Here is a 26775-nt window from a genome sequence, read left to right as displayed (position 1 = left end):
TTACATGGCATTCAACATGTGTTCAGAGATATTTAAGATAAATTTCAAAGTACCCCATAAATATGACAATTAATATATATATCAATAAAATCAAAATATAATACATACAAACCTGGAGGCGGCAATGAAAGTGAGTCGATGGTTGGGTGGGTGAGTGAGTGGGTGGGTGGGTGAGTGAGTGAATGAGTGGGTGAGTGAGTGAGGAGTGGATGAGTGGGTAGATGAATGAGTGAGTGGGTGGGTGAATGGTGAGTGGGTGGGTGAGTGAGTGGGTGAGTGGATGAGTGGGTGAGTGAGTGGGTGAGTGAGTAGGTGTGTGAGTAGGTGTGTGAGTAAGGTAAGTGGGTGAATGAGTGAGTATGTGAGTGGATGAGTGAGTGGGTGGATGAGTATGTGAATGGGTGGATGACTGGGTGGTGAGTGTGTGGATCAGTGAATGTGTGAGTGGGTGGGTGAGTGACATTATGGAAATAATTTTCCATCAGGAAAATGTAGAATGATGTACAAATATGTGGACTTAAAATTAGTTTGTGGAAAAGAGTAACCTTTCTACTTGGGTGCCACATCTTACCTTCTGTAATCTTCTACATAAATACATTATTCCCATTAAAAACTCCCCTGGAATAGCTTCAAATTAGATTCTCTTATCCCTTCTTCTTCTTAGAGCTAAGCTTCTCAGGAAGTTGTTAGTGGTGCATGACCCTGTTTTTCTCCTGAATCTGCTCCATTCTTCCAGCTCCACCTAAACCACTGTCCTTGGGAAGCTCTCCACACCCCTTCCACCTCCAGTCAGGAGGTGGGTCCTGGACCTTTGCACACCTGACAGCAGATTTGGTGACCATGACCTCCTCCATGAGCCATGCCCCATCTGCCACACTTGGCTCCTGGGACCCCCTTACCTGAAGACTTTCCTTTCCCCACAGTGATTGCTTCCTAGACTCAGCACAGATCTCTGGTGACTGAAATACCTGCAGCTTAGTCCTGAGACTTCTTTTCTCCACTTCCTACATGTATAGGAGCTACCATCCCTGGATTTAATCTCTAAGTCGTATCCACTAGCTCATGGGGACAAAGCACATCCTTCTAGACCCTACCCATTAGGCAACCTCATCTCTTATTTCCTGAGCACATGAGGAGCACACTTGTCTCAGAGCCTTACCATTGCAGTAACCTCTCCCCCTGATCTCTGAAAGGAGTCCTAGTCCTTCCCTCCACCATCACTTGCCAGAAAGGCCCTCCACTCATTGCAGTTTCTCAACCCTAGAGCTGACACTTCTACCCTGTTTTCAAGATCCTATCTTCACCAGTACTTACCAGTGTATATAATTGCTTCCTTTCTGCTGTCTGTTGCCTTCCGACCTCCCTGAGAATGAAGCCCAGCAGGCCTGGATACTCTTCTTTCCTCTCTTGGTGGTCTGCCTGACTATATAGTTAGTTTATAATATGTACTGTGTGCTTCTCAGATACTCAAGCTACATCCACAGTAGCCTGCGATACACTGCATATTTCAAATGCATATCCGTAGATCATTGCTTTGAGAGGACCAGTTTTCGATCTGACATGCAAGTAGCTTTTCCTTTTCTTTAATTTATTTGCTTTACATTCACATTGCAGCTCCCCTTGCCTCCTCTCCTCCCAATCCTACCTCTCACCCCTTATTCCATTCCTAACTTTCCTCTTCTTAGAAAAGGGAATCCTCCCCCTAGGTACCAACCTACCCTGGACACATCAAGTCACATCAGGACTAAGCACATCTTCTCCCACTAATGCCAGACAAGTTACACTAGTGAGGGAAAAGGGATCCAAAGGCAGGCGTCAGAATCTAAGTCAGAGAAAGCCCAGCTCCAATTGTTAGGAAACCCACATGAAGACCAAGCTGCACATCTGCTACATATGTGTATGAGGCCTAGTACATGCATGTTCTTTGAGCCCCCATGGGCCCAGGTTAGTTGGCTCTGTAGGTCTTCTTGTGGTGTCCTTGACCCCTCTGGCTCCCTCAATCCTTCCCCTGACTCTTCCACAAGAGCCCCTGAGCTCTGCCTAATAACTACCTGTGAGTCTCTACATCTGTCTCCATCAGCTGATGGATGAAGCCTCTTAGAAGACAGTATTGCTGGGTCCAGTCTGCAACTAACTTTTAAAGAAGCTTACAGATTGGCATTTTTTTTTTTTTTTTTACAGATTCTGTAGTCAAACATGAACAGTTAGGTGCTAAGTTGAGGCTTTACCTGTGTCTTACTGGTTATACAAAATGACAAAGGGTACCAGACACATAAGAACTCAAAATTTCTCAGAACATTTTCTTTCCAGGAAGCCATGTATGAGAGCCACACACTTATTCCCACATGGATCTGCTATTTGAGCTTCTGCATCAGCTTTTTAAAACTTCCTTTAAAGTGAATTCTAAAATGCCAAATTTCTATCTTTTGAAGTTAGGTTTTTAGAAATTGCTAAAAGTTATTACAAATTATTTGTTGTGTGAATGATGATTGGCCATCCTGGGACAGAAAAAAAATGAATTGGTATTATTTTGTAATGGACACGACTCCTGACTTTGAAGCTTAAGATATAAAAGAAGGCTCCCGAGACCTTGAACCATGCTTTTGAGTCTATCGTGAATTCCCTGGAAGTTAACAGACCTCCCGAGTCCCATGCTCAATGTTTGTGTGGGACCCTCAGATTTATATGTGTCTATGTTAGTGTGCTGGTTTCTGTCCTATCTTCATTATATTTAAATTTGTTTTTAAGAGATAATCATGCCATGATAGCTTACTCAAAGATGGTCGAAAGAAAAATTTAAACTTTGTCAACTATCCTCTGCCTTGAATAGATTTGAATGTCAGTTACCAAAAGAATTAGCTAGTTTCCTCCCTTTGACTTTGTTATTTTTACCAGAAATCCCCCCCAAGAATATATCACCCAACTGATATTGTGTAATATTACATAATATTTTTTCACCAGAGATTTGAATTTACACCTGATATCAGAAGCCTATCAGGAACTCAATTAAGAACATCATTCTCCTGTCAGAAATAATATTGCTACTAATTATTTATTCTTTTGACCTTTTTATACCACAAAGCTTTAATTTTTCATCTAATCAAATGTATATGTTTATTCATTGGTAATTTACAGATAATTGGATTAAAATCAGTATTACTTCTTTGCATCTTTTGGCAGTCTTAATGAGCATAGTTGAAAATAAAAGAGAAATAAAATGAACACAAGTGCTTTTAGAACACTATTTGGGCATGAGAATTCTCAAGTATGCGACAGCCCTGCACTTTCCAGTTAAACAACATTCAAAGATTTTTTTTTCTGTATTTAATGGGTAAATGTTTACTAAAAAGATAACTCAGCCTGGGTATAATCTCCATTACCTTTTTTTAGTTTTTTAAAACATACATATTTTATTGTCTATACTTTCTGATATTCCCATCCTGAATCAGGGACAGAAGAATTAAATGGCTCCAATTTAGATCAATCTCTGAAATGCCTCTGAGATCCCTAATGTTCATATCTTCTTTACCTAAAGAAATTGGTAAGTGCTTAAAGGGGAAACTACTTAGAGGATGGTAGTATCATAATGTTAATCCCCAAAGTTTCTTCAAAAAAACCCTACATTCTGAATTTAGTATGCATGAACAGAAAGGACTTTGCTCTGGGCAGGATGTCAGTGAACACCCAGTGCCTGAGTGATAGAGCTGCCTTTCTCTCAGATCCTTAACATGGCCACAGATAGCACTTCCTGCTGCAGTTCATCTGCACACTCCAAATCAGCAAGGTCGGCAGCATCTGAAGACCTACCCCTGGTTTTTGGAAAACCGGGGATTCTCTCATTGCAAATGTACCTCTTGAGGATAAGAAACGTCTTGTGATGTTTTTAAAAATATATAAGAAGTCTAAGACAGAAGTTTCTGGGAAATGTGAAGAGACACGGATCACTGTTGGTCACCTTTGACAGACATCCTGGAATCTGGTTTTGGGCTAGCTGTGAATTAGGGGTTGCTTGTTGTTATAGCTTGGGGTGAAACTGCCCACGAGTTTTAGTAGCTAAATCTCTTGCTTATTTCTCTATCACCAGTAACTTTCCCATGTAAATAACAATTTACATTTCAGTTAAAAATTTTCTTCCTTGTAGTTTCTAAAATGTCAGAGTTACTAGGTAGTTTTAAGAGCCTAACAGAAAGATTTTTTTCTATATCATATAGCTGCTGCCAGGATTTCTGTTCTCATATTTTTTGGGTTATGAAATCAAATTTTATCTTTTCAAAGAACGGAACAGCATTGAGTGTTAACTCACAAATCACTACAACCACATGTTAGCATCTTTTCCCACATTGTCTGAGTTGGATATCTGGACAAAACATTGAAAAGAGAAAAAACTAAGGAAGTGGCTGGACATGCTATGCTTACTTTTTTCTCTCTATAAGTTCTTTTTTTAACCTCCAAATTCTCAATGCTTTAGCTTCTGCATCTCCTAAACAGTACAGTCTTGAAAGGAGAAAATAATTGCAATTTATCTGGAAGAAAATAATCTATGAAATGCACTTGATATTCATGATGTGTTTTTCTGCCGCCACAGCTGCCCAACACCTGGGTGTGATGGAAGTGGCCACGTCACAGGGAACTATGCATCTCACCGCAGGTACCAAATGCTCTTGTATGTGTTCAGGGTTTCATCATCTTGGCCTGTTGCATCTTGCTTATCCTAGCAAGCTCAAGCTGCTCTCTAAATTAGGAAATGATGAGTGACATAGTTAAAGGTGGAAGTTATCTTATTTTTCAGAGATTTAGATATGGCATGTGGAAATAATGGTTCTTATCCAAAAGAGTATCCTGGTCCTGGTTACAAACCAACTCAGGGTTCATGTCAGGCTATAGCCCACCTCGCATTAAACAAAGAAATCACAGGGCCTCTCACTATGGAGGTGGCATTTCTGATCCTGAACATATAAGTCAAGGTGTTGTGAGGCTGAGCAATGAAAGGCTATCTCTGTTGTTTTCCTTCCCTGTGGACAGTGGCTGAAAGCTGAAGCTTCACTGTGGCCAGTGTGGCTGGCTACTGCTGATCACTGAGTTCTCATTATATGAACGCCCTTCATTTGATAAATAGCAAATCTAGTTTACAGCAAATAATTAAAACCACCTTAAGGCCATGTTCATTAATAGTAAAAACCAGATTCCATCCCAGTTAATTCCTTTCAATCCCTGGTCACTCATAACTTAGTGTATATCACAAATGCAGGACACGCAGATTCATCCACGTCATTGCTGTGCTTTTCTTCCTCTTCCCTCTGTAGTGTTTCTGGATGTCCTCTAGCAGACAAGACTCTGAAGTCTCTCATGGCTGCCAACTCTCAAGAGCTTAAGTAAGTGCTGGGATTCATGACCTCTGTGCCCCTCTTTGTTGTGGATAGCCTGGCCTTGTATTTTGATACTAATTCCCCTTTCCAGTGAAGGGCTCCAGAAGAGGTGTGAGTCATTACACAGGTGAATTCTAGTGAACCTTCTGCTCATCTTAATTTGTAAAATAAAGGCTGGAGCCAGTGATTGGGCAGAAGAAGGGGAGGTGGAGAAATAAAGGTTGGTGGAAGACAATGGAGGAGGAAGATGAGGAAGGAGAGGCGACTGGGAAGCAGGAGGTAGAAGGACAGACACAGGGTCTGAAAAATCCTCATCTTATAAGGGTCTCATAGCTGGGGAACAAAGTAGTATAGGGGTATCTGCCCAATCTAGGCTTACAGAATATATTCATAATTACTGAGTTGTGTTTCCATTGACCAGTCATATTTGGGTTGGAGATTTAAATATCTCCCAGTACACCTCTTCACCCTGGTAGAGCCTTCATTGTTCAGTGCCCATGTTGCCTTGTGAAAAGAAAATAAACTTGTGCCTGACTGAGGAGCAGAAAAAACACGCATCAGACCATTGAAAGGGCTGAAGCTGAGCCTGTGTATCTTGCCTAGACTGACTTGCAGGAGACTGCAAGAAAGGGGGTGGTGCTTATGTTTTATAGTTATTTGTAACAAATGACATAAAAAGCACAGTCTTTTTACTGTTAATTTCAGAACTTATTTACTAAACCAGACCAATGAAGGTGTGGCAAAACATTCACCACCAGATTTAAGAAATGAGAATTTAAAATCTCCCTCCCGCCTTCCACTTCTGTTAAACATCATTCCCGCTCACTTTTGCTTTGTTTACAAGATCTTTACATACATATTGATATCTGGTTATTGATTTTTTTATTTTCCTGACATTTGATGTTTTATATGAATATGTTTATAGTAAATATGCAATAATTTCACATTATAGTACATCTTATAAGCTTAATAATAAACATAAAAAATCTTATGTTTCTTTTTAATCCAGAAATAATCAGAATTTGGAAATATGCAAATATTTTTCTCATTTTCAAATGTTAAAGTACAATTTATTGTGTCAGTATTGAATATTGATTGCCATTTTTATAGATTTAAATATAAAGATGTTTGAGGTACAACATAATATCATCTTCAGTCTAAACTTTTCTGTTGCCAATTATAGCTATCACTTCATGGACTTTTTTAAAATTTTATGTTACAAAAAAATCATAAAGATACTGGAAGCATGTAGGTTGAGAAGGCCTGTACCAATGTCAATAATTGTTTTATGCAACTGTCTAAGAAGTAATTCATCTGTTTTATCTATTCATGAAAAAAAATCTTTCACTAGTCTCTTATTCAGATACTCAAGAAAAAAATTCCTAAAAGAAAAAGTTACTTTTTGACACAATGAAAAACATATAAACATATGTGTGTGTGTAATATACAAGATGTATAAGCTACTAAAATGCTAAAAGAAAATATTAATAAAGAGCTGGAGAGATGGCTCAGAGATTCAGAGTTTCTACTGCTCCTGCAGAGGACCCAGGTTCAATTCCTAGCACCCATGTGAGGCAGCTCAGGACCACATGCAAAGCCAATTCCAACAGCCTCTCCTGGTCTCCGTAGCAGCACTGTACTTGCACAGATGCACACGAAGAGAAACGTGTGTACAATTTAAAAGCAACTTTAAGATTACTAGGGTGAGAAACAAGCGTGTCTAATGATAGATAATACGTTCCTGTGTTTTATTGATTAAAGTTACAATGCCAGTTTCCCTAACTAACTGGATGTGTGCTAATTATTTTATATGAAAAAAAAAAATATATAGTACTCCCTACTCTGTGTCTCAGGAATGGCACTCCATGATATAAAAACATCCTATGAATATTCATTGAGGTAGAATTGAAGAAACTCTGTCTGCCGTGGTAGCACATGCCTACCCCCCCACCCCCTCCCCACCCGCACTCAGGAAGCAGAGACAGGCAAATGTCTGTAAGCACAAGGTTAACTTGATATACACACAGTTCCAGACTAGCTGGGGCTACAAAGCGATACCTTGCCTCAAGAAATGATTGTATAATAAATAATAATGAATTGCCAACCAAATGTCAAGCAGTGGTTTTATATGTTAAGTATTTGTTTTCAGCATAGGCCCTTAACTGAAAGCCAATTGCTTAACACCAAGAGTCCAGCTCATACTCTTTAACATATATGTGTTATGATGCCCGTTTCCATCTCCTCCATAACCAGACACCTCACTGTGTTCCTGTGTTTTCTAGGTGTCCAACCCCAGGTTGTGATGGTTCTGGTCATGTGACTGGAAACTATGCCTCCCACAGAAGGTAAGACTAACCCCATTTCTCAAATGGAACTAATCTGTTGGCAGTGATATCCAGTCACAATCTCATAATCACAGGGTTTTGTACAGTTCTTGGTTATTCCTTTTAGCTTGTCTGGTTGTCCTCGTGCAAGGAAAGGTGGCATCAAAATGACCCCAACAAAGGAAGAAAAAGAAGACTCTGAACTTAGGTAAGTATAAGGAAGAACTGGGGTGGGCTGTATCTTGTTGTCTAACTGGGAGGATGCCACTGAGTACACATTGAATTCTGGAGAAGATATATCATTAAGAATCAGGATTTCTGGCTAAAGACTCAAACTGTTCAGAAGTTCAAGAATATTTTCTCATTCATAACTGCATTTCTACACATCTTTAACAATGCAGAAGTGAGAGAAATTTATCCCTTGCTCATCTGATTTAAAAGAAACCAACACGTGGAAATTGTTTTATTATGATGTTCCTCTTTGTGTCTATATGTTTCTTGAGCTTTTTCTTTGTTTTGTTTCTTTTCCAATTCTGGTTTATTTTTATTTTTAACTATTTTATTATTATTTTATGCCTGTTTGTATCTGAGGGGGGGTGAGTTTGTGTAGATAGGATAATGGGAGGATCTGGGAGAACTTAGGCGAGGGGAAATGATACTGTGTATCTAAAATATGTTGTATTCTAAATGTGTTTTCAATTTAAAAGAAAAAGAAAAAAAGAGTGGGTAAAAGCTTGGCTACATCTCTTGATAACTGGGTGGCAAGCAAGCTAAGCTCTTACACAAATCTCATTTTTTCCTGCCTGCAAAATGGAATAACATTGTCTACCAAAGAGTTTGCAGTGAACATTAAGAGGTGATGCATGGAAATTTCTCAGCTTAAAGCCTGCCAACTCTTAACAACACAAAGCTTTTTCATTACTTGTGGTATATCTTACAGTTTCTATTGCTACAGTGAAACACCAAGACCAAAAACAAGTTAGGGAAAAGGGGTTTATTGGGCTTACAATTTCAGATCATGGTCAATCATTGATAGAAGTCAGGATAGGAACTCAAACCGGGCAGAAACCTGGAGGCAGGAGCTAATGCCATGGATGGGTGCTGCTTACTGGCTTGCTCTCTAAGGATTCTTACAGAACTCAGGACCACTCTCCCAGGATGGCCCTACCTACATTGGGCTGGGCCCTTCCATGTCAATCTCTAGTTAAGGAAAATGTTCTACCCACTTACCTACAGCTTTTCTCAGTTGAGGTTCTCTCCTTGCTAATGACTCTAGCCTGTTTCAGGTTGACAAAATTAGCATATGGTAGTGTCCTTTGAAACTCTCTGCTGTTGGTTGCTTCTGTAAAGCATGGAGCTGTTACTTCCTGAAATGGCTGTACTATGTTTCTGTAGATGTCCCGTAATAGGGTGTGATGGCCAAGGTCACATATCAGGTAAATACACATCACACCGCACAGCTTCTGGCTGTCCTCTGGCTGCCAAAAGACAGAAGGAGAATCCCCTCAACGGGCCCCCTCTCTCCTGGAAAATGAACAAGCAAGAACTTCCTCACTGTCCTTTGCCAGGATGCAATGGTCTGGGTCATGTAAACAACGTTTTTGTTACCCATAGAAGGTAATGCTTGTTTTCTGTCTTTCTGTTGTTGTTGTGATTGTTTGTGATGTGGGGGAAGGTCAAAATTCTCAACATATCATTATTTATAACACTTTAGATATGTAACACCTAGTCTTGCTAAGTAGATATTTGACTAGTCTAAAGAATGAAAAATGCATTTTTTTCTGTTTCTGAAAATTCACTGCACAGATTTTAAGTGCTCTAGAAACTCCATTTGTTTCTTATGTTCTAAAATATTGCTTATGTTGATATTTTTAAGTGGCTCAATCTTTTAATGCTTCCCTACAGTTCCAAGTGCTGCTATCCACTCTACTGTGTCCAGCAGTTGTGACCTTTCACTTATGTGTGTCTGTCATCCTACCTCTCTTGCATCCACCCAATTACCAGCCAGTACAGCAGTGTTCTGCCTCTTAGAAGATGTGATTCACCCACAGCAGTGTGGAGGATAGCAGCATGTGTGGGTGCTGCTGGAGCTTTGCAATGATGTCACTCCCTCATTGCTGAACCCCTGACTCTCAAGGGAACCCTCTGTTGCACAAAGAGGATCTTAGTCCAGCTATGTGGCTCACATTCCACCTAAAGAAAAGAAGCTAGAAAATTCTTGATGTATTTCTTCTGTCAATGAGTGTCCCACCCCCTTCTAAGTCTTTTAGGCTACTTCTGACAGTCTTAGAGAAACTTTGATTCCCTTATGCTGAGTATACTAACTAAGCAAAGTTGGGCCATTTTGAAATTTTTTCAGTTCTTAAGGGACAGAACGTTTTACCAGAAAATAATCCCTATAAAAATTGATCATTTTCAAGGTGCCAGTAAAACTGGCTTATGGAGAAATTTAAATTTTTTGTGAAGAAGTCAGAGGAAACCCTTAACATTATCTTTCCAGGGGTTGCTTGCTTTGAACTTGTCAGTGAAAGTTGCTTAGGAAATTTTGTTTCCAAGTGATGTGTTTTGATGGCTTTCAGGGCAAGCCACATCCACTGTGACATACCTTTTTTTTTTTTTTTTTAAATATGTTTGGATTCGGATTTCCTATTTAGGAGCAGCAGTCACAAACCAAATGTGCCTAAGTAGAGTCACCTGCCATTTTGTTTTAAAAAGGCAAACAAGTCTGTGGCCACACTACCCTGAATATGCATCAGCTAGTATGAGAAGAAATGAAGACGCAGCCCACCTCTGCTTTGATATGCCGTAACTGAATGGCTGATTTTATGGAAATGATATAAGACTTGTGTTTTAGGTTGATTTTGTTTTGTTTTTCTGCAATGGAGTCCACACCCCACAGACCTGCTCCTAGGCCTGCCAAGCTTCACCTCCAGATCCATAAAAGATTTCTATCATGGGAAATAGGGTCACAGTGATACATTCATGTGTGTGTGCATTTGGTGAAGGCTGGAGGAAAGACACCTGAGATTGACCTGTGATCTACACATACAAAGACCTCAGGTGTCTTTCTTCTGGACTGCCCATCTTTTGTTTTACAGAGGATCTTTCACTGGCCTGAATCTTAAACAAGTATCCTAAGCTAATGGGCTTGTGAAGATCCACTCACCACCCTCTACCTTCCAAAGCCTCATGTTCATGTCAGCACATGCTGATTCTAAGCTGTATGATGATAGCTAATGGTTACTTAGCATTTTTATAACAGTTTCTACCAGAAATGTACTGTAAATTGCAAAACAGATATTGGAAGGGAGATGTGAAGTTTCAAAAGATACAGTCCATTATGTTAAAAATGGACACCTTCAATGTTTCCCTTCACCAGTTAAGTATTTATCCCCTTCACAACCACTTTCTAAGACCACAGCATGTGGCAATAAAAGAAGACAAATTCATACACACTCTACAGAGAAGGGACTAGTCTTCATGAATCTTATGTAGGCCATGAATGTCAGAACAAGGCTTCAAAGTGGGTTTGACCTCAAGTTGGGCCTCTAATTGTCTTTTCCTTCGTAAATAATTTATCACTAACCCAAGATGACCAAACCATATAACATTTTTATAATGTTACCTATTATATGTGACCATTAAACTTTTATATTAGTTTCTGTACTTTAAAGAATATTAATGTTTAATAGTTTCCTTATTCTTAAAGTATGCAATGGTTCACATTTATTAAGGACTTTACTCCAGAAAACCTTTCTTCCAGTTGGCATAGCATCTTGAACTTCAGGTTAAAATGATTGTTTTATAGATGAATTGAAACCACATTTCTGTGGGGAAAAATACTTTAAATGGTTGATTATTCTTATTTTTGTTTTAATCTGAAAATGCTTTCTGTGGCAAAAATACCTTAAATGGTTGATTATTCTTATTTTTGTTTTAATCTAAATATGGTTTCTACAAAGATTCAACAAGACCATAAAAGAATTAATGGCTGCTTAGAACAAGAAAATTATTTGTTAATAAACAATGAAAAACATGTTTTGTTCAGGGTTGTCATTATCACACTGGTGCTATTGAAATAAAGCAAGAGACATTAAAGGAAGGAAGCCTGCAGAAGAGAGTGGTGATTCAATGGGCAGGGTCATGTGCACCAGATCAGATAATAGATCTCCTTGCCCTGGATGCACCTGCCACAGCTGTCTTTATTCTCATTACACTGTAGAGATTTTTTAAAATGAAAAGTAATATTTTAACAGTTGAGGAAAAAAATTTAGAAATTTTCTATAAGCAGACTGAATCTTCTGTAGTGAGAGGGGGTTTGTTGCTGAATATTATTAAAACTGAGTCACTCTATAAAAATCAGAAAACAGGAAGAACTAATCTCTGTCATGTTTTTCATGGACTTTGGCCAGGTGACAATGTCTTTGTTTATGACCTTTGTGAGCAGTTTTGTATCTACAGAAAATAAAGTCTGTACCACTGACCACACATTCATGAGTATATAAGACCAGTCTTCTGCCAAGTGAATGAGACTGGTTGCATCAGCAGTGACAGCCTGTACTTTGATTTAAGAGAAAAATGCAAAATACTTTACATTACTTTAGGACCTTTATATTTTATTTTATATATATATATATATATATATATATATATAAAAGATACTATGGGTTATAATATAATTAATAAGCAGGCAAAACTATCAAAAGTAAGTAGCAAAAAATCATTTAATGAGAAAAGACATCCATTTCAACATGGGTATAAATCCTCTTTTCACAGCTTATCTGGATGCCCTCTTAATGCACAAGCTATCAAAAAAGTCAAGGTCTCTGAGGAACTAATGACCATCAAGCTCAAAGCAACTGGGGGTAAGTCACCATCTCAATCAAGGTCTAGGCACTAGATACCACTTTAAATAAAAGTATGCACTGTATTAAAGCATACTTTTCTTGGATATTTTATTTATTTACAATACAGATGTTATTCCCTTTCCCCATTTCCCTTCCATAGAACCCTCTATCCCATCCCCCTCCTTCTTTATGCTTTTATACCATTTTGATTACATGCATGTATTAAGGTCAGTTCTAGGTTGAGGGTCTAACAATACAATAGATGCAAATAGTCAAAGAAAAAGCAAGGCATTAAACCAATTACGTGAACACACCCATGATCACTGTTTCTAAGGGCTTATCAGGATGATCAAAGTATCTGAGCCTACTTCCCTATCCTAGCCCAAGGTCATGTTCATGTCTGAAGCCTACTTCCTTGTTCTAGCCTAATATTTAGGTTCTTGCCTGAGATTACTTCTTTGTTCTAGCCTAAGTTTTAGACTCCTACCTGAAATTACTTCTTTGTTCTAATCTAATGTCAGATTCCTGCCTGAAGCCTACTACCTTGTCCTTGGCCAATGTCATATTCCTGCCAAGCAGCCCATTTACTTGTCCTTGGTCCATGTCAGTTTCTTGCCAAGCAGCCCCAAAGGCTCTCCGACTCTCCCCCTTTTTTATTCCATTAACAAGACTGAGCCTGTCTTAGGTCATTCTGACAAAAATGCTTTCCTTACCCGTCATGGAATATGACTGTGGGTTTATGCATATGTGTTTCCAGAGTATATTACCCATACATTTTCAATAAACAAATTTTCTGGCATCTGTATTTGAACCTTTAATTGTTTTCTGTTTAAAAACATGTTTTATGGTGACTCTGGCTACCCTAGCTTCTATATCTGTATCTCTGTTTCACTACCTAGTCCTTAGTGTCAATTCGCAGTCAATATTAGGATGTATTAATTCTGAGTTCCCTAGGAGGCTTCCATTGTTATTTTGGTCCTTGAGTAGTTTTCAAATGTTTCTTTAAACATTGTTTCAGGTTCTCTTAGGCCTACTTCTTTCTCCTCAAAGATCTTCCTAAAGCATCAGACACACTGTGGCAAAGCAGTACTGTGCTTCAGAAATATGTCTGATGTTGTCTTTGGTACATGATTAGAAAGCCAAACCAGAACCGTTTTCTTTTCATTTTTGCTACAGGGGAGGGAAGCTCAGCCCTCTTGGTATGTTGAGTGTACACATTCATACTGTGGTCAAGCTGGTGACCTTTAATTGTTTTCACGTTTCTTTTCTGAAAGTCCTTTTGCTTATTTGATGTGAATATGGGCTTTTAAGTCAGAAATGTGTGATGTCATGGAAAGCAGGGCTCTTCCAAGCTGCCTATCACTTCCTACTTAGGGAGACCTTCCTCTGGATTACCTTCAGCATCCTTTTGTTGCTTCTCCATTCCCAGGAATTCCACTGCCAAGATCTTCAGAAAGTCAAAGGTAAAGCCACCAGATCGTAGGGACAGACCAGCCACTTCTACCATTTCTAGCACCCAGATGCTAAGCAGCTGAACTTTGCCTAGGACTCTGGCTGTTTCTTAAAAGTGTCTCACTCCTCCAGAACCTCTCCACTAGTGAAATTAGAACACTTTAATGTGTTTTTGTCTATACATTTCTGTAGCTTAAGAGTCAGAGAGAGAGAGAGAGAGAGAGAGTGTAAAATGCACAAACCTCACTAAATAAGACATTTGTACATTTTCTTTGATCCATAGAAATATCTAGCTAGTCCAACATTCTACCAACAATGAACTTAAAGGAGCACCATGGGTATGCATCTTATTATGCTTCCAAAAACACAGACATCTGTGAGTAGAGGTGACATTACAAAACCCCCAACAAGTTCTAAGCCTCCAGTAGATTCTAAACCACAGAGAGTGTTAGCTCTATATGTACACACCTGTGCTACAGTTTAATTTATAAATTAGGCACAGTAAGAGATTAGCAACAAATAATAAAATAGAACAATTACAGCAACTTACTATACATCCAAGTTTTTAAAAACTTAGGAGCTATTTCTGGAATTTTCTCTTGAATATATTCCATCTAAAGTTAAGCATAAGGACGGCATATCACAGATAACAGAGGCCCTGAGTTATGAGACATTGTTCTGGAGGCGGAGAACTCATGTTTGAATCCCAGATCTGATATTTTGTTTCCCATCTACAGAATGAGAGGGTAAGTGACTGTCTCATGTAACATATGAATTATTGCTTGGTAGTTTAAAGTGAAATTCAATATGTGAGTCCTCTTCTCAACCCCACTCCATGGGAATGAGGTCCACTGGAGGAGAGGAGGTTCTGGCTCTGTGTGGAGAGGTTCGTGGAAGTAGATGAATAATGTATTTACTGAAACAAGTACAAAGATACTGACCAAATTCAACATTGTTGCTAAAATACCTCCCAGATCTGAGAATTGATAATATATTATCCCCTTCATTTATTAATTTGATGAGAATTATAGAGAGCCAGATGTATAGTAGGTCTTGTAGTAATAGTTATTTATCATTTGTGTATGTATGTGCACGTATTCCTCCCCTCTCTTTTCTTCCTTGAAACTGTTCATATACTCATCCCTACTGTCTTTCAAATTTATGGACAGTTTCTGAGTCAGTTCTCCCTTCTTGTTAATGCTACTGCCCTGCATACTCCAAGCTAGTTTTCTCAGCCTCTCGACCCCCTCCCCCTCACCATAGGAATACTGGTATTATTACTGGGTACTATGACATCTTGTTTTTTATGTGGACTCTAGGAATCAAACTAAGGTTGTCTCGCTTGCTCAACGAGCACTTAATACCTGATGAGTCATGTTTCTCACCCCAATAACTGTTTTTAAGTTCTTTTTCCATGGTCACACTTTCCAATACATTCAAGGAACCATTTGTTATTTAGAATCTTCCAGATCACATACCATTGATTAAGTAGCTGTGTTCTTGTTAGTCAGCTTTCCAATATGATTTTAAATGGTCAGAAATCTTGAAGTTAAAAGAACTGAGATTTGGGTGGGCTCACAACTTTGGAGGTCCCAGCCATGGCCACTGATGAGGCAGAATATTATGGTAACAAAATATGCCAGAGCGAAGCCACTCACCTTATAACTATGAAGCCAGCAAAGAGGTGGCCAGTGTTTCCTAACCCCATTCCCTCCAAATACCTAAAGTCCTCCTACAGGGCCTAACCTCTTAATATTCACACAGCCTCCCCAGAGTACTACCTTAGAATAGTACTCCAACTCATGGGCCCTTGGATTACAGACAACAACCAAACTATAGAAGCCATTTTTATTAACAGTATGAGGGAAACATAATCTTATCTGAATACCATTACCAATCTCTCACTTAGAAATACTCCTCATAACATCCCATAGCATAGCCAAAATTGAGCATTTAATCATCCTACTGCAAACTTCTGGCCCCTGTTCCTTCTCATCGTGGAGATGTTCCATTATAACTATACCACTTGTTATAGCAAAGCACTCACCATAGCCCCATCCTTCTCATGTCTCCTAATCTATTACAAGTCTAGCAAATAATGCCTGCACATTATGACATTTTGAATCCATCTCTTTTCCTTACTTCTTATCACATGATCATGGATCAGGGACTGACACTTAACCAGGACTCCAGGAATAATTTTTCTGCAACTTCTAGTTTCTGTTCTGTTTCACCATCTGTTTGTTCTCCACAAAATTCCAGATGTATTTTTAAGATCAGCTAGATTGTTGGAGATGCAGCTCAACAGAGTAGCACTTATGTTACATGTACAAGGAGGGAAGGAGGGAGGGAAGGAGGGAGGGAAGGAGGAAGGGAGGGAGGGAGGGAGGGAGGGAGGGAGGGAGGGAGGGAGGGAGGGAGGGAGGGGAAGGAAGGAGGAAAGGAGGGAGGAGTGAAAAAAAGGTAGGCAGGCTGGAAGGCTGATGGAGAATACATATAGAGGGGGAAGGGGATCACAGCAACTTTCTGCCTTAAAATCATTCCATGGATCCTACTCCAGGTCCCATGAGGACCCAATGACCCATTCTCCTAGTGTACCATCTTTTAGTGCTAGGAACTCCCACTTCTCTCCTACCTACACACATGTGCTTTCTGTTTCTCTCACTGGGATGCTCATCTTGTTCATGACAATTGCCCATGTCTCAGTTGCCTGCCTTCTTAGTTTTGAAATCAGAGTAAAAATATTCTCCAATGAGGGGCCCTTTAACACTCAGCTCGTGCAAAATACTTCAAAACTCTTCATACTTTTTGTCTGTTTCACCTCACCCGTTATTTGAAACAATACCTGTACAAAGACAGAAAGAAAAAACGCTGTCAGAGAAATGTAGCAAGGGGACTTTTCACTTGCTCAAATCAGAGAACTGCCAGGTGCTGACAGTACTCAAATGCATGTCACTGAGAATCCCTTCTTCCCTAGCTCCTATGTGTTATCTTCCTGAGAAAACTGATCTCCCTACAGATGTGTGATGCTTAGTAGTTCAGCAGAGTTCTCTAGTTATCATGGACCCCTTCCCATGGAAGCATCACAGTTACATTAGTATGGGCCTTTGTTCCAGTCCACTGTCTGATGTAGAGCTATGTCACACTGTTGCTTCCTATTCAGATTGATCTAGGAACAATTTTGTTGTCTTCTTTTTTATTGAGTATCAGAATCCAATGTGAAATAAGTCTGTTGCATTTTTTTCTCCTTGGCCCATACATGGCCCACTTTTAAAAAACATAAGTGCCTACAAAATAGCCATCTGTTTTATTACATAGTATGTAAAAATCTAGGTCTTACAGGATTTTGCTTCATATTATATCATTACAAATTATACAAAGGCTGAACAGATTTCTCAGTGCTTTAGAATGCATATTGGTTGTATATAAGACCTGACTTCAGTTCCCAGTACCACATTCAACAGCCCCAAAACACCTGTAACTCCAGCTCCAAGGGAGATCTAATGTCCTACTTTTGGATGCCACAGGCACCCATATGCATGTTTGTGTATATGTGTGTGTGTGTGTGTGTGTGTGTGTGTGCACATATACACACACAGTTAAAAATAAATGTTTTACAATGGTCATCCACATCATGACTGGGAATGGGAGAGGTATCTGGCTCATTTTAGCATCAGGCTTTTGTGAAGTTCATCTGTGCACATCTTATGAGTGCATCAAGTGTGTACCTTCCTGTTTTGAGCATGCCCTTGAGAATGAAATTGCTGGGTCAAAGAGAATGTAAACGAACCTAAAGTAGATACCTTACTGCATCATCAGTTGTTATAAAGCATGTTTGATATTGTAATTTGTACAAAACAGAAGTCTGTTAAGTTCCTGGTTTTGGAGGATGGGAAAACCAAGAACATGCCATGGGCATCTGTTACATATCTGGTAAGGGAGAATCCTCCTCAGATGCCTGACTACATGGTGCAGGGTATCATGTGCAACAAATGTGCTCGTTCCAGTCTCTCTTCATAAAGAGTTATTGGTGCCACCACAGGGACCCTACTCATGACTCTATCTAATCCTAATCATTCCTAAGGATCCTGCTTTCAGCCACTAAATATGACACCAGAAGTTAAGTTTTGATCACATGAACTTTTTAAAATATTATTTATTTTTATTTATGTGAGTACACTGTAGCTGTCTTCAGACACATACCAGAAGAGGGCATCAGATCTCATTACAGATGGTTGTGAGCCACCATGTGGCTTCTGAGAATGGAACCCAGGACCTCTGGGAGAGCAGTCAGTGCTCTCAACCACTTAATAGCTTAGTCCCTGGTAAAATTATGATTGAAAAATTCTCCTATGAAATTGCTCTTGAACCAACATGCAGGAGGTTGCACTCATTCATCTCTGTTGTCAGCATTAGTGTAGACGCATTTCCCCAGACTGGTGAGATTAACTTCAGTCCATGCTATGGCATTCTTCTACCTTTCCCAGACTTTCAAATGTGTAAAATGTATTCACACTCACTATACAAAACCATGATGGAAACTAATACCTGTTCACTGGACACTGGTCTACAGTCTACATTTGATTGCAGTTAGTCTCACACATAGATATTATGCATATTTTTACAGAAATTAAAGCCTAAAGATTAGTAAGTGACCAAATGCAAGAGCAACAGTCAAACAGTATTCTCCTAATCTGCATGCACTGCCTTGACAAGTGCTTGCAGAGAAATCTATTCTGTGTTCCTGGTCTCCATTATCATCTGCTGGTCACCTCAGCTCTGCCTCTAGGCATGGCTCCTAAGGGTCACCTCAAGTAAGCAGATATTTAATTGCTGGGCATCCTTTGTGACCTCACTGTCCTTGCCGTGTCTATACAAGAGATTGCATGAATTTTAACACTGTTAGTTCATTTAATTTCTGCCAAGTTATTTTAATTTTAGAGACATAGCATTTTCACGTGTGAAAAGAGTACAGTGGAACATGCTGTAGGGGCTGTAATGGGGGCTCACCAGGTCTTATGGAGCACAGTGGAGCCATCTGAAACCTGGTGCTTTTCCACTGCATTTTCTTAGAAAGCATTAAATTCCAAAACTGTTTCCTTTTTTTTTCTTATTACAGTTTGAGTATAAAAAATAAAATAAAATTCTAAACTAAGGTCTCATATTTAAACACAAAGTAATCTGTTTTCAATGTGAACTCTTAACTCTTCACAGGTATTGATGGTGATGAAGAAATTAGACATCTAGATGAAGAAATAAAGGAACTGAATGAATCCAACCTTAAAATTGAAGCAGATATGATGAAACTTCAGACCCAGGTTAAAAAAACACTAATTAGTTATTTCTAAAGTGATTGTGATCTCTAGTGGGTACAAAACATTGACCTTCCAAAATCTTGCCTCTGAGGCATCAACAATACCATAGAGAAGTGTGTTTCTCTGTCAGGCATTTTCTGTAAACCTTGAGTGAGTTGCTCATGCCTGTGGCTATTGACTCAGCAGCAGTGGCAAGAGTCCTCCTTTACCTAGCTGGCATAGAAGCCCCCTTCATGAGCAAATACAGCAGATGGCTATACGGACTCCAGTAGAGCATGTGGTGCTTTGTAGAGAACTGTGTCGGAAGGTAAAAAGAGTCCTTAGTTTCATTTAAAATGTAAATACAACATTAAACTCTTTAAATATAATTCTTCTAGAACAGTGATGTTTATGCTAAAAGCAGATCTTATACAAATATTTTATACAAAACCTCCAAGAAATGTATAAATCTAGACCACTGAGAAATAAAAGTCCACTCAGTCCAGGATTTTTAAGATGCTAACACAAATTCTGTTACTGAGGAAATAGCTTGTTCACCTACCCCTTGCAAGACTCTGGGTTCTATCCTCAGCATCTCAAAAAGGAAAAATAACTGCATCACAAGAAGTTAGAGTGGAAAGTCGAGGCCAAGCAGAGGGGAGAGGATCCTTCATGCTGCTTCCCCATGTCCTCTCCTTCCCTCCCTCCTAACATGTAAGCTTCTTCCCACGGCTCTCAGCAGTCCTCACCTAAGCAGTTCAGTTCCTCTGAATTAGTTTCTTCATTCCATCTTCTGACTGCCACAGAAGTCCACAGGAAGAGCTTGATACTTCCATTTGAAAAGCATGGGGCTCCTCCTGAAACCATTAGCAAAGAACAGGTTGACAGAGCCCCAAGAAAAAAAGAAATGTGTCAGCAATGATGTAGACATAAAGGAGCTATCCCAAATCTGATGGGGAAGATGGTTTCAGACACACGAGGGCCAAATCCCTAATCATGAGAAATGTAGAGGTTGTAGAGGTTTAAGCAATAAAGAAATATAGCAGGAGGTAACATAGCTGGATGGGGCAAGTTATAGAAGGGTACCAGAGAGAACACTGGGTAGTCACATAGAATAGTCTAGTTGATAACCTTGGCATTTACTTTGACAGAACAAGGAGCCTCGGAAAGGTTTGGGCTTTAAGAATAATTCTGTCATCCTTGATGTACATTCTAACCTGACCTGGAAAAGACTAAATTTGGTAGTGTATTGATGAGGACCAAGGAGAGACTATGCAGAGCAAAGCAAATACAAGGTCACCTGTGAGAAGTGATAGCATCACAGCATATGTCTGGGTCCAGGTGGCCACAACATATGTGGATAGTGGCCTCATCCTGCATATTTTACAAGAAGTTCTCAGTGAACTTCAATTATGAGACCAAGTACCCTAAATCTGGGAAACATTAAAGTTGTCATTCACTGCAAAGAAGAGACCTACTACTGGAACAAGAATTGGGAAAATAGCAGACTTACTCCTGGAGCATATTGAATTTAAGATATCCACAATATAGCCATGTAGAGAAGCTAGACCTGCAGTTCATGGGAAAGTCTGTGTTGAAAGTACAAATCTGAAGGTGTGAATCTAACACAGAGAGCACAGGGCAGGGCTGCAAGTTGGGATAAAGACATCCCTGGGCTCTTATATCTAGCCTTGAGTCCCCCCCAGAGACTTTTAATAGGCCTCTAGCTCTGCTTCTCATGTCATTGCCTCTGTTCTAGATAACATCTATGGAGAGCAACTTGAAGACCATAGAGGAGGAGAACAAACTTATTGAACAGAGCAATGAGAGTCTCCTGAAGGAGCTGGCAGGGCTTAGCCAGGCTCTCATCTCTAGTCTTGCTGACATCCAGCTTCCACAAATGGTAAGACCAAGAGCAAGGCTCTGCTGCCCTACCATCTACCTCAGTGTCTTTGTTCTGATACCCAGGGGCTGAACTGTCAACAGTCACCTACTCCTGATTCATTCTCATACTCAATGATTTTGCCATCTGAGAACATGATAGATATGCATATTCAGATAATTTAAGGCCAAAAAGCCAAGACTCTTTAAGGATGAAGGTTTGCTTTAAGCTATTTTATAAAGTTATATGAAAGCTGGCTGCCAGAGCTCACTCACTGAAAATTTGTTTCCAAACAGATAATTCTACACATCCCTCAGCATCATGTATTCAACTCATGAACTATAACATTCCCAATAAACTCATTGTAATATTCAACTTCTTTTCATGGAACATAGAATGCATGTGTGTGACCAAGGCATCTTTATCCCTTATCCTTTATGCCTTATCCCTATGCCTTATTCCTTATTTGTAAGTATGTAACTATTTAGAATTCACAAAAGTTTAGTCTCCATTTTCAAAGATTTTATCCAACTTGCTAACACAAAGTCTTTATCTCACTCAATTCTAAATGTTTTTGACATATCTCCTCTACCAAAAAAAAAAAAAATCAATAACTTAACTATGGCTAATGTCAAGGAGATTATTGGATATTATCATCTTCCTGTTTTTCTAGCTCTTCCTTCACATTGTATATTTCTTAGGATTTTCTTCTTTGTCAGTGCCACAGAAACAACAAAATAATTCTACCTAACTACCATTCAAAAACCATCCAAGGTGCTGTAGTAGTGATTATAGGCCTGATCACATGAAAGCTCCCTAGTCACTGAACAGTTAAGATTTCCCAACCATAGCGGAGAAAGTCATGGCTCAGCTTGAATCATTGGGTCAGGATTCATAGCTGGCATGAGTCAAGAAGCTGTGGGACTATGAACTTCCTGATGTAGTCTTTATCCACTTTGCCACCAGATTCTTTGTCCAGTTGCATGTTACTATAAGAAGTGCATGCACAGCAGAGATAGAAACTGAAAAGGAACAATCACTATGCATAGATATATGCATATTCCAGATCTGAACTGTGCTGGGCACACAAAGTCATCTACAGATATAGAATGCTTACCTTCTAAATAGTAGTGGTGACAGTCATTTTCTGTATACCTTAGCTATTTACTCCTTTTAAGTCCCCTTTTCCGAGGACCTTTAGAGTAAATAAGTCATTTACCATGGGTTTTCAAAAAGATGGGAACATGGAGGCACCACACATGGCAGGGGAATATTCCCTTTTGTCATGCATTCCTTGCCTCTTGTGCATACAGTTTACACACAGCTAGTATGTAATCATTATAAAACATATTACAAGGCTGGAGAGATAGCTCAGCAATTAAGAGCACTAGTTACCCTTCCAGGGGACCCAGGTTCAATTTCCAACACTCACAAGGCAGCTCAGGACTGTTACTCCAGTTCCCGGATATCTGACACCCTCTTCTGGCCTCCACAGGCACAAAGTACATATGTAGTACACAGACATACATGCAAAGCATCCATATACATTGTGTCTGTCTGTCTGTCTACCTGTCTGCTTATCTGTTCCAGCATCATGGCAGTCCCGTTTAATCCTAGCATTTGGGAGTCAGAGGCAGGTAGATCTCTGGGAGTTGAAGACCAGAGTGATCTACATAAACAGTTTCCAGCCAGCCAAGATTACAAAGTGAGACCCTGTGTCAAAAAGTCAGAATTAATTAATTAATTAATTAATTAAACCATTATATTAGGCAAAGAAGATGTCAAAAATACCCCCAAGGGTAAAGTTGAAAAAGTTTGGCCCTTCTAACACTGATATTCTCCCTAAAGAAACAGAGATGGCAAAATGAACAGAGCTGCCAGAGTAGAAAAATCTCTATCACAACCATTAGTGAGCAACTGGCTTAAGTCTACAATTCCTGCCATTCCAACATAAGTCTGTGAAAGAACCACTTGGCAAAAGCAAATCTTCATCCTCTTAGCATACTTTTCACAGACAGCTGGTTTTGTACTGAGCAAGTGAAAATGAGGTCCAGACTCTTCCCAAGGCAAGACGTATAGTTTGGAGACTTCTAGCTCAGCAGCTAAATGCATTCATTATATGGCTCCAGATTGATCCCCAATACTATTCAGTCACATCCCATTAATGCCATGAATTCAGAGTGAACAGATAAACCCCACATACACACACTCACATTTGTATGTCCTGTCCCAAAGTGCCACAGTTCTATACACACTTGTCTTCCTACTTGTATAAGTTGGCAACATTTGTCACTATCTCCTGATCTTCCTTGGGGCAGCTGAAACTCTGTGATTGGTTTTCATGTGTTTTGTCTCCATCAGGGGCCTATCAATGAGCAGAATTTTGAAGCATATGTAAATACTCTCACAGACATGTACAGCAATCTGGAACGGGACTATTCCCCAGAATGCAAAGCTCTACTGGAAAGCATCAAGCAGGCCGTGAAGGGCATCCATGTGTAGGACGACAGTATGCAGGAAACAGAGGTCACTACAGCCATGAACTCCCACAGATCCTCAGGGGCCTAATACCCCTGGAGCCTGGAGGTTGAGCCCTGCATTTATAATTGCAACATTGCACTAATTTTTCCCCAGCTGACATAAAAAGGAAAGAAAAACTATGATAAACTCTTTGGATTAAAAGCAATGCAGTCAATTATTAGATCTCATTTATTTTCATATCTTTTTCTTTTCTTTCTTCATTGCACTCTTTATTTTGTAAAGTATATGTAAAAATAAATGTGACATTTTATATTTTATTTATTACTAATCAAAGAGTTTTTTATCTTTTAACTGCATTTTGAAGTCTACCATATTTTTACAGGTGTGTTTATTAATTTATCTTCTAATAGGATTTAAATAGAAATGCTGTTCTCAAATCACCGATCTTTCTGGGTTTAAATGAGAAAAACAAAACAAAAGAAATGTGTGAAGGAAATCCTGATGTCAGGACTACACTATGGTCAATCTTGGTTTCTACTGTGCACTCCCATTTCCCCTTTACTGGTTTTGATTTTATAAGAGGTTTTTGGTAATGTGAGCTGTGAAGGATTATGAAGATAAATGGCGCCCACTAGTGGGAAATCCGCACTCACAAAAGCACAGGATGTTAGCAAACAGCGCACTCAGAACTTGATAGCAATAATTAAATAAAATAGTCAGCATAGTATTCCACATGGCTGCAAGGATTTAATTACTATGAATTATTTATTTGGACTGTTTAAAGCATACATTTTAAGTGAATCAGATTTGTCCTTTTGTTTTTCAAGTCACACTGGCTAGTTGGCAACCCTTTCCCAAGGTGAGAAACAAGCTTCTATGTGACCAGCCAGGCTTTTCCTGCTACGTGTTAGTACAGTGTACAAGTGACAATATTGGTGTAGATTTGTACTTACAGATACGGACACATTCAAATGGAAATGTTGTAGATACCATATCCCCTGAAATAGCATTTATTTTACTGGGTGGACTGGAAAAGAATGGAACACAGAAGGCCTGAAAAAAATGTTATTCCAATCTGAGCGGTTACCTTGAATACTGGCAGCATTGATCTTTGCTTCCCTAGGAAATAAGGCAGTTTTCAATCTGATAAAACTCTTGAACTGCAAGTGACACAAAGTATGCTACGCACACAAATACACACACACACACACACACACACACACACACACAGGCATATACACACACACCAGCATAGTCCACATACATATATGCACTCACAGTCATCCACACATGAAATTCAACCTACAATCTCAACTGGATCAGAGGTTAGAAGTTGCTGTAGTAAAGGCAATGTCTATTTCAGGGATTGTAAAGTAGTTAAGCATTGTTTCAAAGGTTTTTTTATATTTATTTTTTTTAAGGAAAAGGTATAGACAACCAGCTAAACTGCCTTTTTGGTGTGCGCACACATTTCATGTGCAGATGTGCCTCTATGTAAAAGTACACATGAACTTTAGTGTGGACTTAATTTTCTGTGCTATAATAAAAGTGTTTATTTTTTATTAGCCTCATGAATATTTAGGTTTAGTGTGATGGCATTCGCAGGCTTGAATTCACTGTTACTACTGTTACTTGCTCAGATATATGAAAAGTGGTACAGTCACTCCACTCTCATGGAACCGTGGATATTGTTATGTATCAAGTGGCGCTTACCTTTGGCTTGGGGTTCATTTGAACTCTTGAATCTTAGTTTAGTGAAAATGAGATGTCTGTTCTTAGGTAGGAAAGGTGTTTATTTAAAGCTCAATTTTAAAATAAGCAGCTACTGCGAGTAGTGTCTACTATAAATGGGACACAAAGTTTCCTATTAAAGTATGTCTTTGAACATTTTGCTACACAATACTTCAAAGAAGCACACAAATGGGCTCACTTATTAAAAAGACAGAAGTTTACTTTGCTAAATATTTTAACAAGTTTGTTATATATTTTATTTAAAGAGATCTCTTACAATCCTACATATTTATTACTATAATTTACATGGCTTCAGTTAATTTATTTGTATTCACATAGTTTTATGAAGTGTGTCTGTATTTATTTGCCGCCTTGGTACTTGTGTTTTGTAACATGCACTGAATTATTTTCTTTTCAACTATGTTAATGATTGATACTGTAAATTGGGTCTTTTGTAAACAAAAACAAAGGCAGTGATGTATGCGTTTTTATTTGAAGTAGTTTGTTTGTATACTGTTTCTCCAAATGATTAATATTTCTTACATCAATGCAACAAAATTGTGTTCAGTGCTGTACATTTGGTGTATGGTAGGAAATAAAAATTGATAATGAATTTTGCTGTGATATTTACTTTATCAAGACAGATGTTAACACCCCTATGACCCACAGCTCCTGACACCATAGAAAGCCTCCCACACAGAGCAGCTCCAGCTGAATACTTTTACCCTTGGTTGAGAGCATTCTTGGCCACTTGACGATTGGTTAGCACCTTGGTGTAGAACATATCTCCAAAATGGAGTGTGCCTTTGCTTTTGCTTTTCCTTTTGCTAGAACTAGAAAGAATTTTGTACAGATCTAATGAACAGCAGCCAAGGATTCTTTCCTGATACCAAACTGCTAGAGGTCCTGAATATAGCTTGTATTTATGCAAGGTAGGTAGGGAATGTGTAGATAATTTTAGGCTACCTGCTTCTGTGTTCTTATCTAAGTCATTAGGATTCTCTATTTTTTAGTTTCTAGCCAAACTTACACATCTCTTAAATTTGATTGTCCCTCATAGGCAATGTAAAATGTACACAATGAAATCAGATTAAAGGGAAGTCTGGATCGAAGACGGAACTGGGCTTAAATTGGGTTTGCTTGCACAGAGCACCACATACACTCAGTCACTAAGCTGAAATGTTCATGTGATGTGTTCTGGGAAAGTGGTGCAGAGCTGTTCAGCCAGAATCTTAGTTTCCACTTTATTTAGTATGTTGTACATCCTACCTTGGTTGTTACTGTCTATGAGAAAGTGGTGTCTACAGTTCATGATACAAATTTGTCATAGAATTGTATCAGTTCTACTGGAACTTAGGAAGCAATGATGAGCAAAATCCACCCCTCCCCATCACAGAT

At 39.1% G+C, this 26775-nt stretch overlaps 1 protein-coding gene across 3 annotated transcripts in view; it reads left to right on the top strand.

The window, feature by feature from the left end:
• Positions 1–25990, top strand: part of St18 (ST18 C2H2C-type zinc finger transcription factor) — a 110346-nt gene extending 84356 nt beyond the window's left edge. For all 3 annotated transcript variants that reach the window (XM_076924421.1, XM_076924419.1, XM_076924420.1), the window contains 9 exons: positions 4586–4648; positions 5304–5372; positions 7649–7711; positions 7818–7898; positions 9086–9307; positions 12467–12555; positions 19204–19307; positions 21043–21186; positions 23527–25990. In XM_076924421.1, the coding sequence (XP_076780536.1) occupies positions 4586–4648; positions 5304–5372; positions 7649–7711; positions 7818–7898; positions 9086–9307; positions 12467–12555; positions 19204–19307; positions 21043–21186; positions 23527–23667 (976 nt within the window). In that variant the 3' untranslated portion in view covers positions 23668–25990. The remainder of the gene's footprint in view (positions 1–4585; positions 4649–5303; positions 5373–7648; positions 7712–7817; positions 7899–9085; positions 9308–12466; positions 12556–19203; positions 19308–21042; positions 21187–23526) is intronic.
• Positions 25991–26775: the final 785 nt, after the last annotated feature.

The sequence above is a fragment of the Arvicanthis niloticus genome, chromosome 25 (assembly GCF_011762505.2).
Source record: "Arvicanthis niloticus isolate mArvNil1 chromosome 25, mArvNil1.pat.X, whole genome shotgun sequence".
In the NCBI taxonomy this organism is placed as follows: Eukaryota; Metazoa; Chordata; class Mammalia; order Rodentia; family Muridae; genus Arvicanthis; species Arvicanthis niloticus.
Note: the sequence above shows the minus strand (reverse complement) of the source record. Positions and strands in the feature narration are given on the sequence as shown.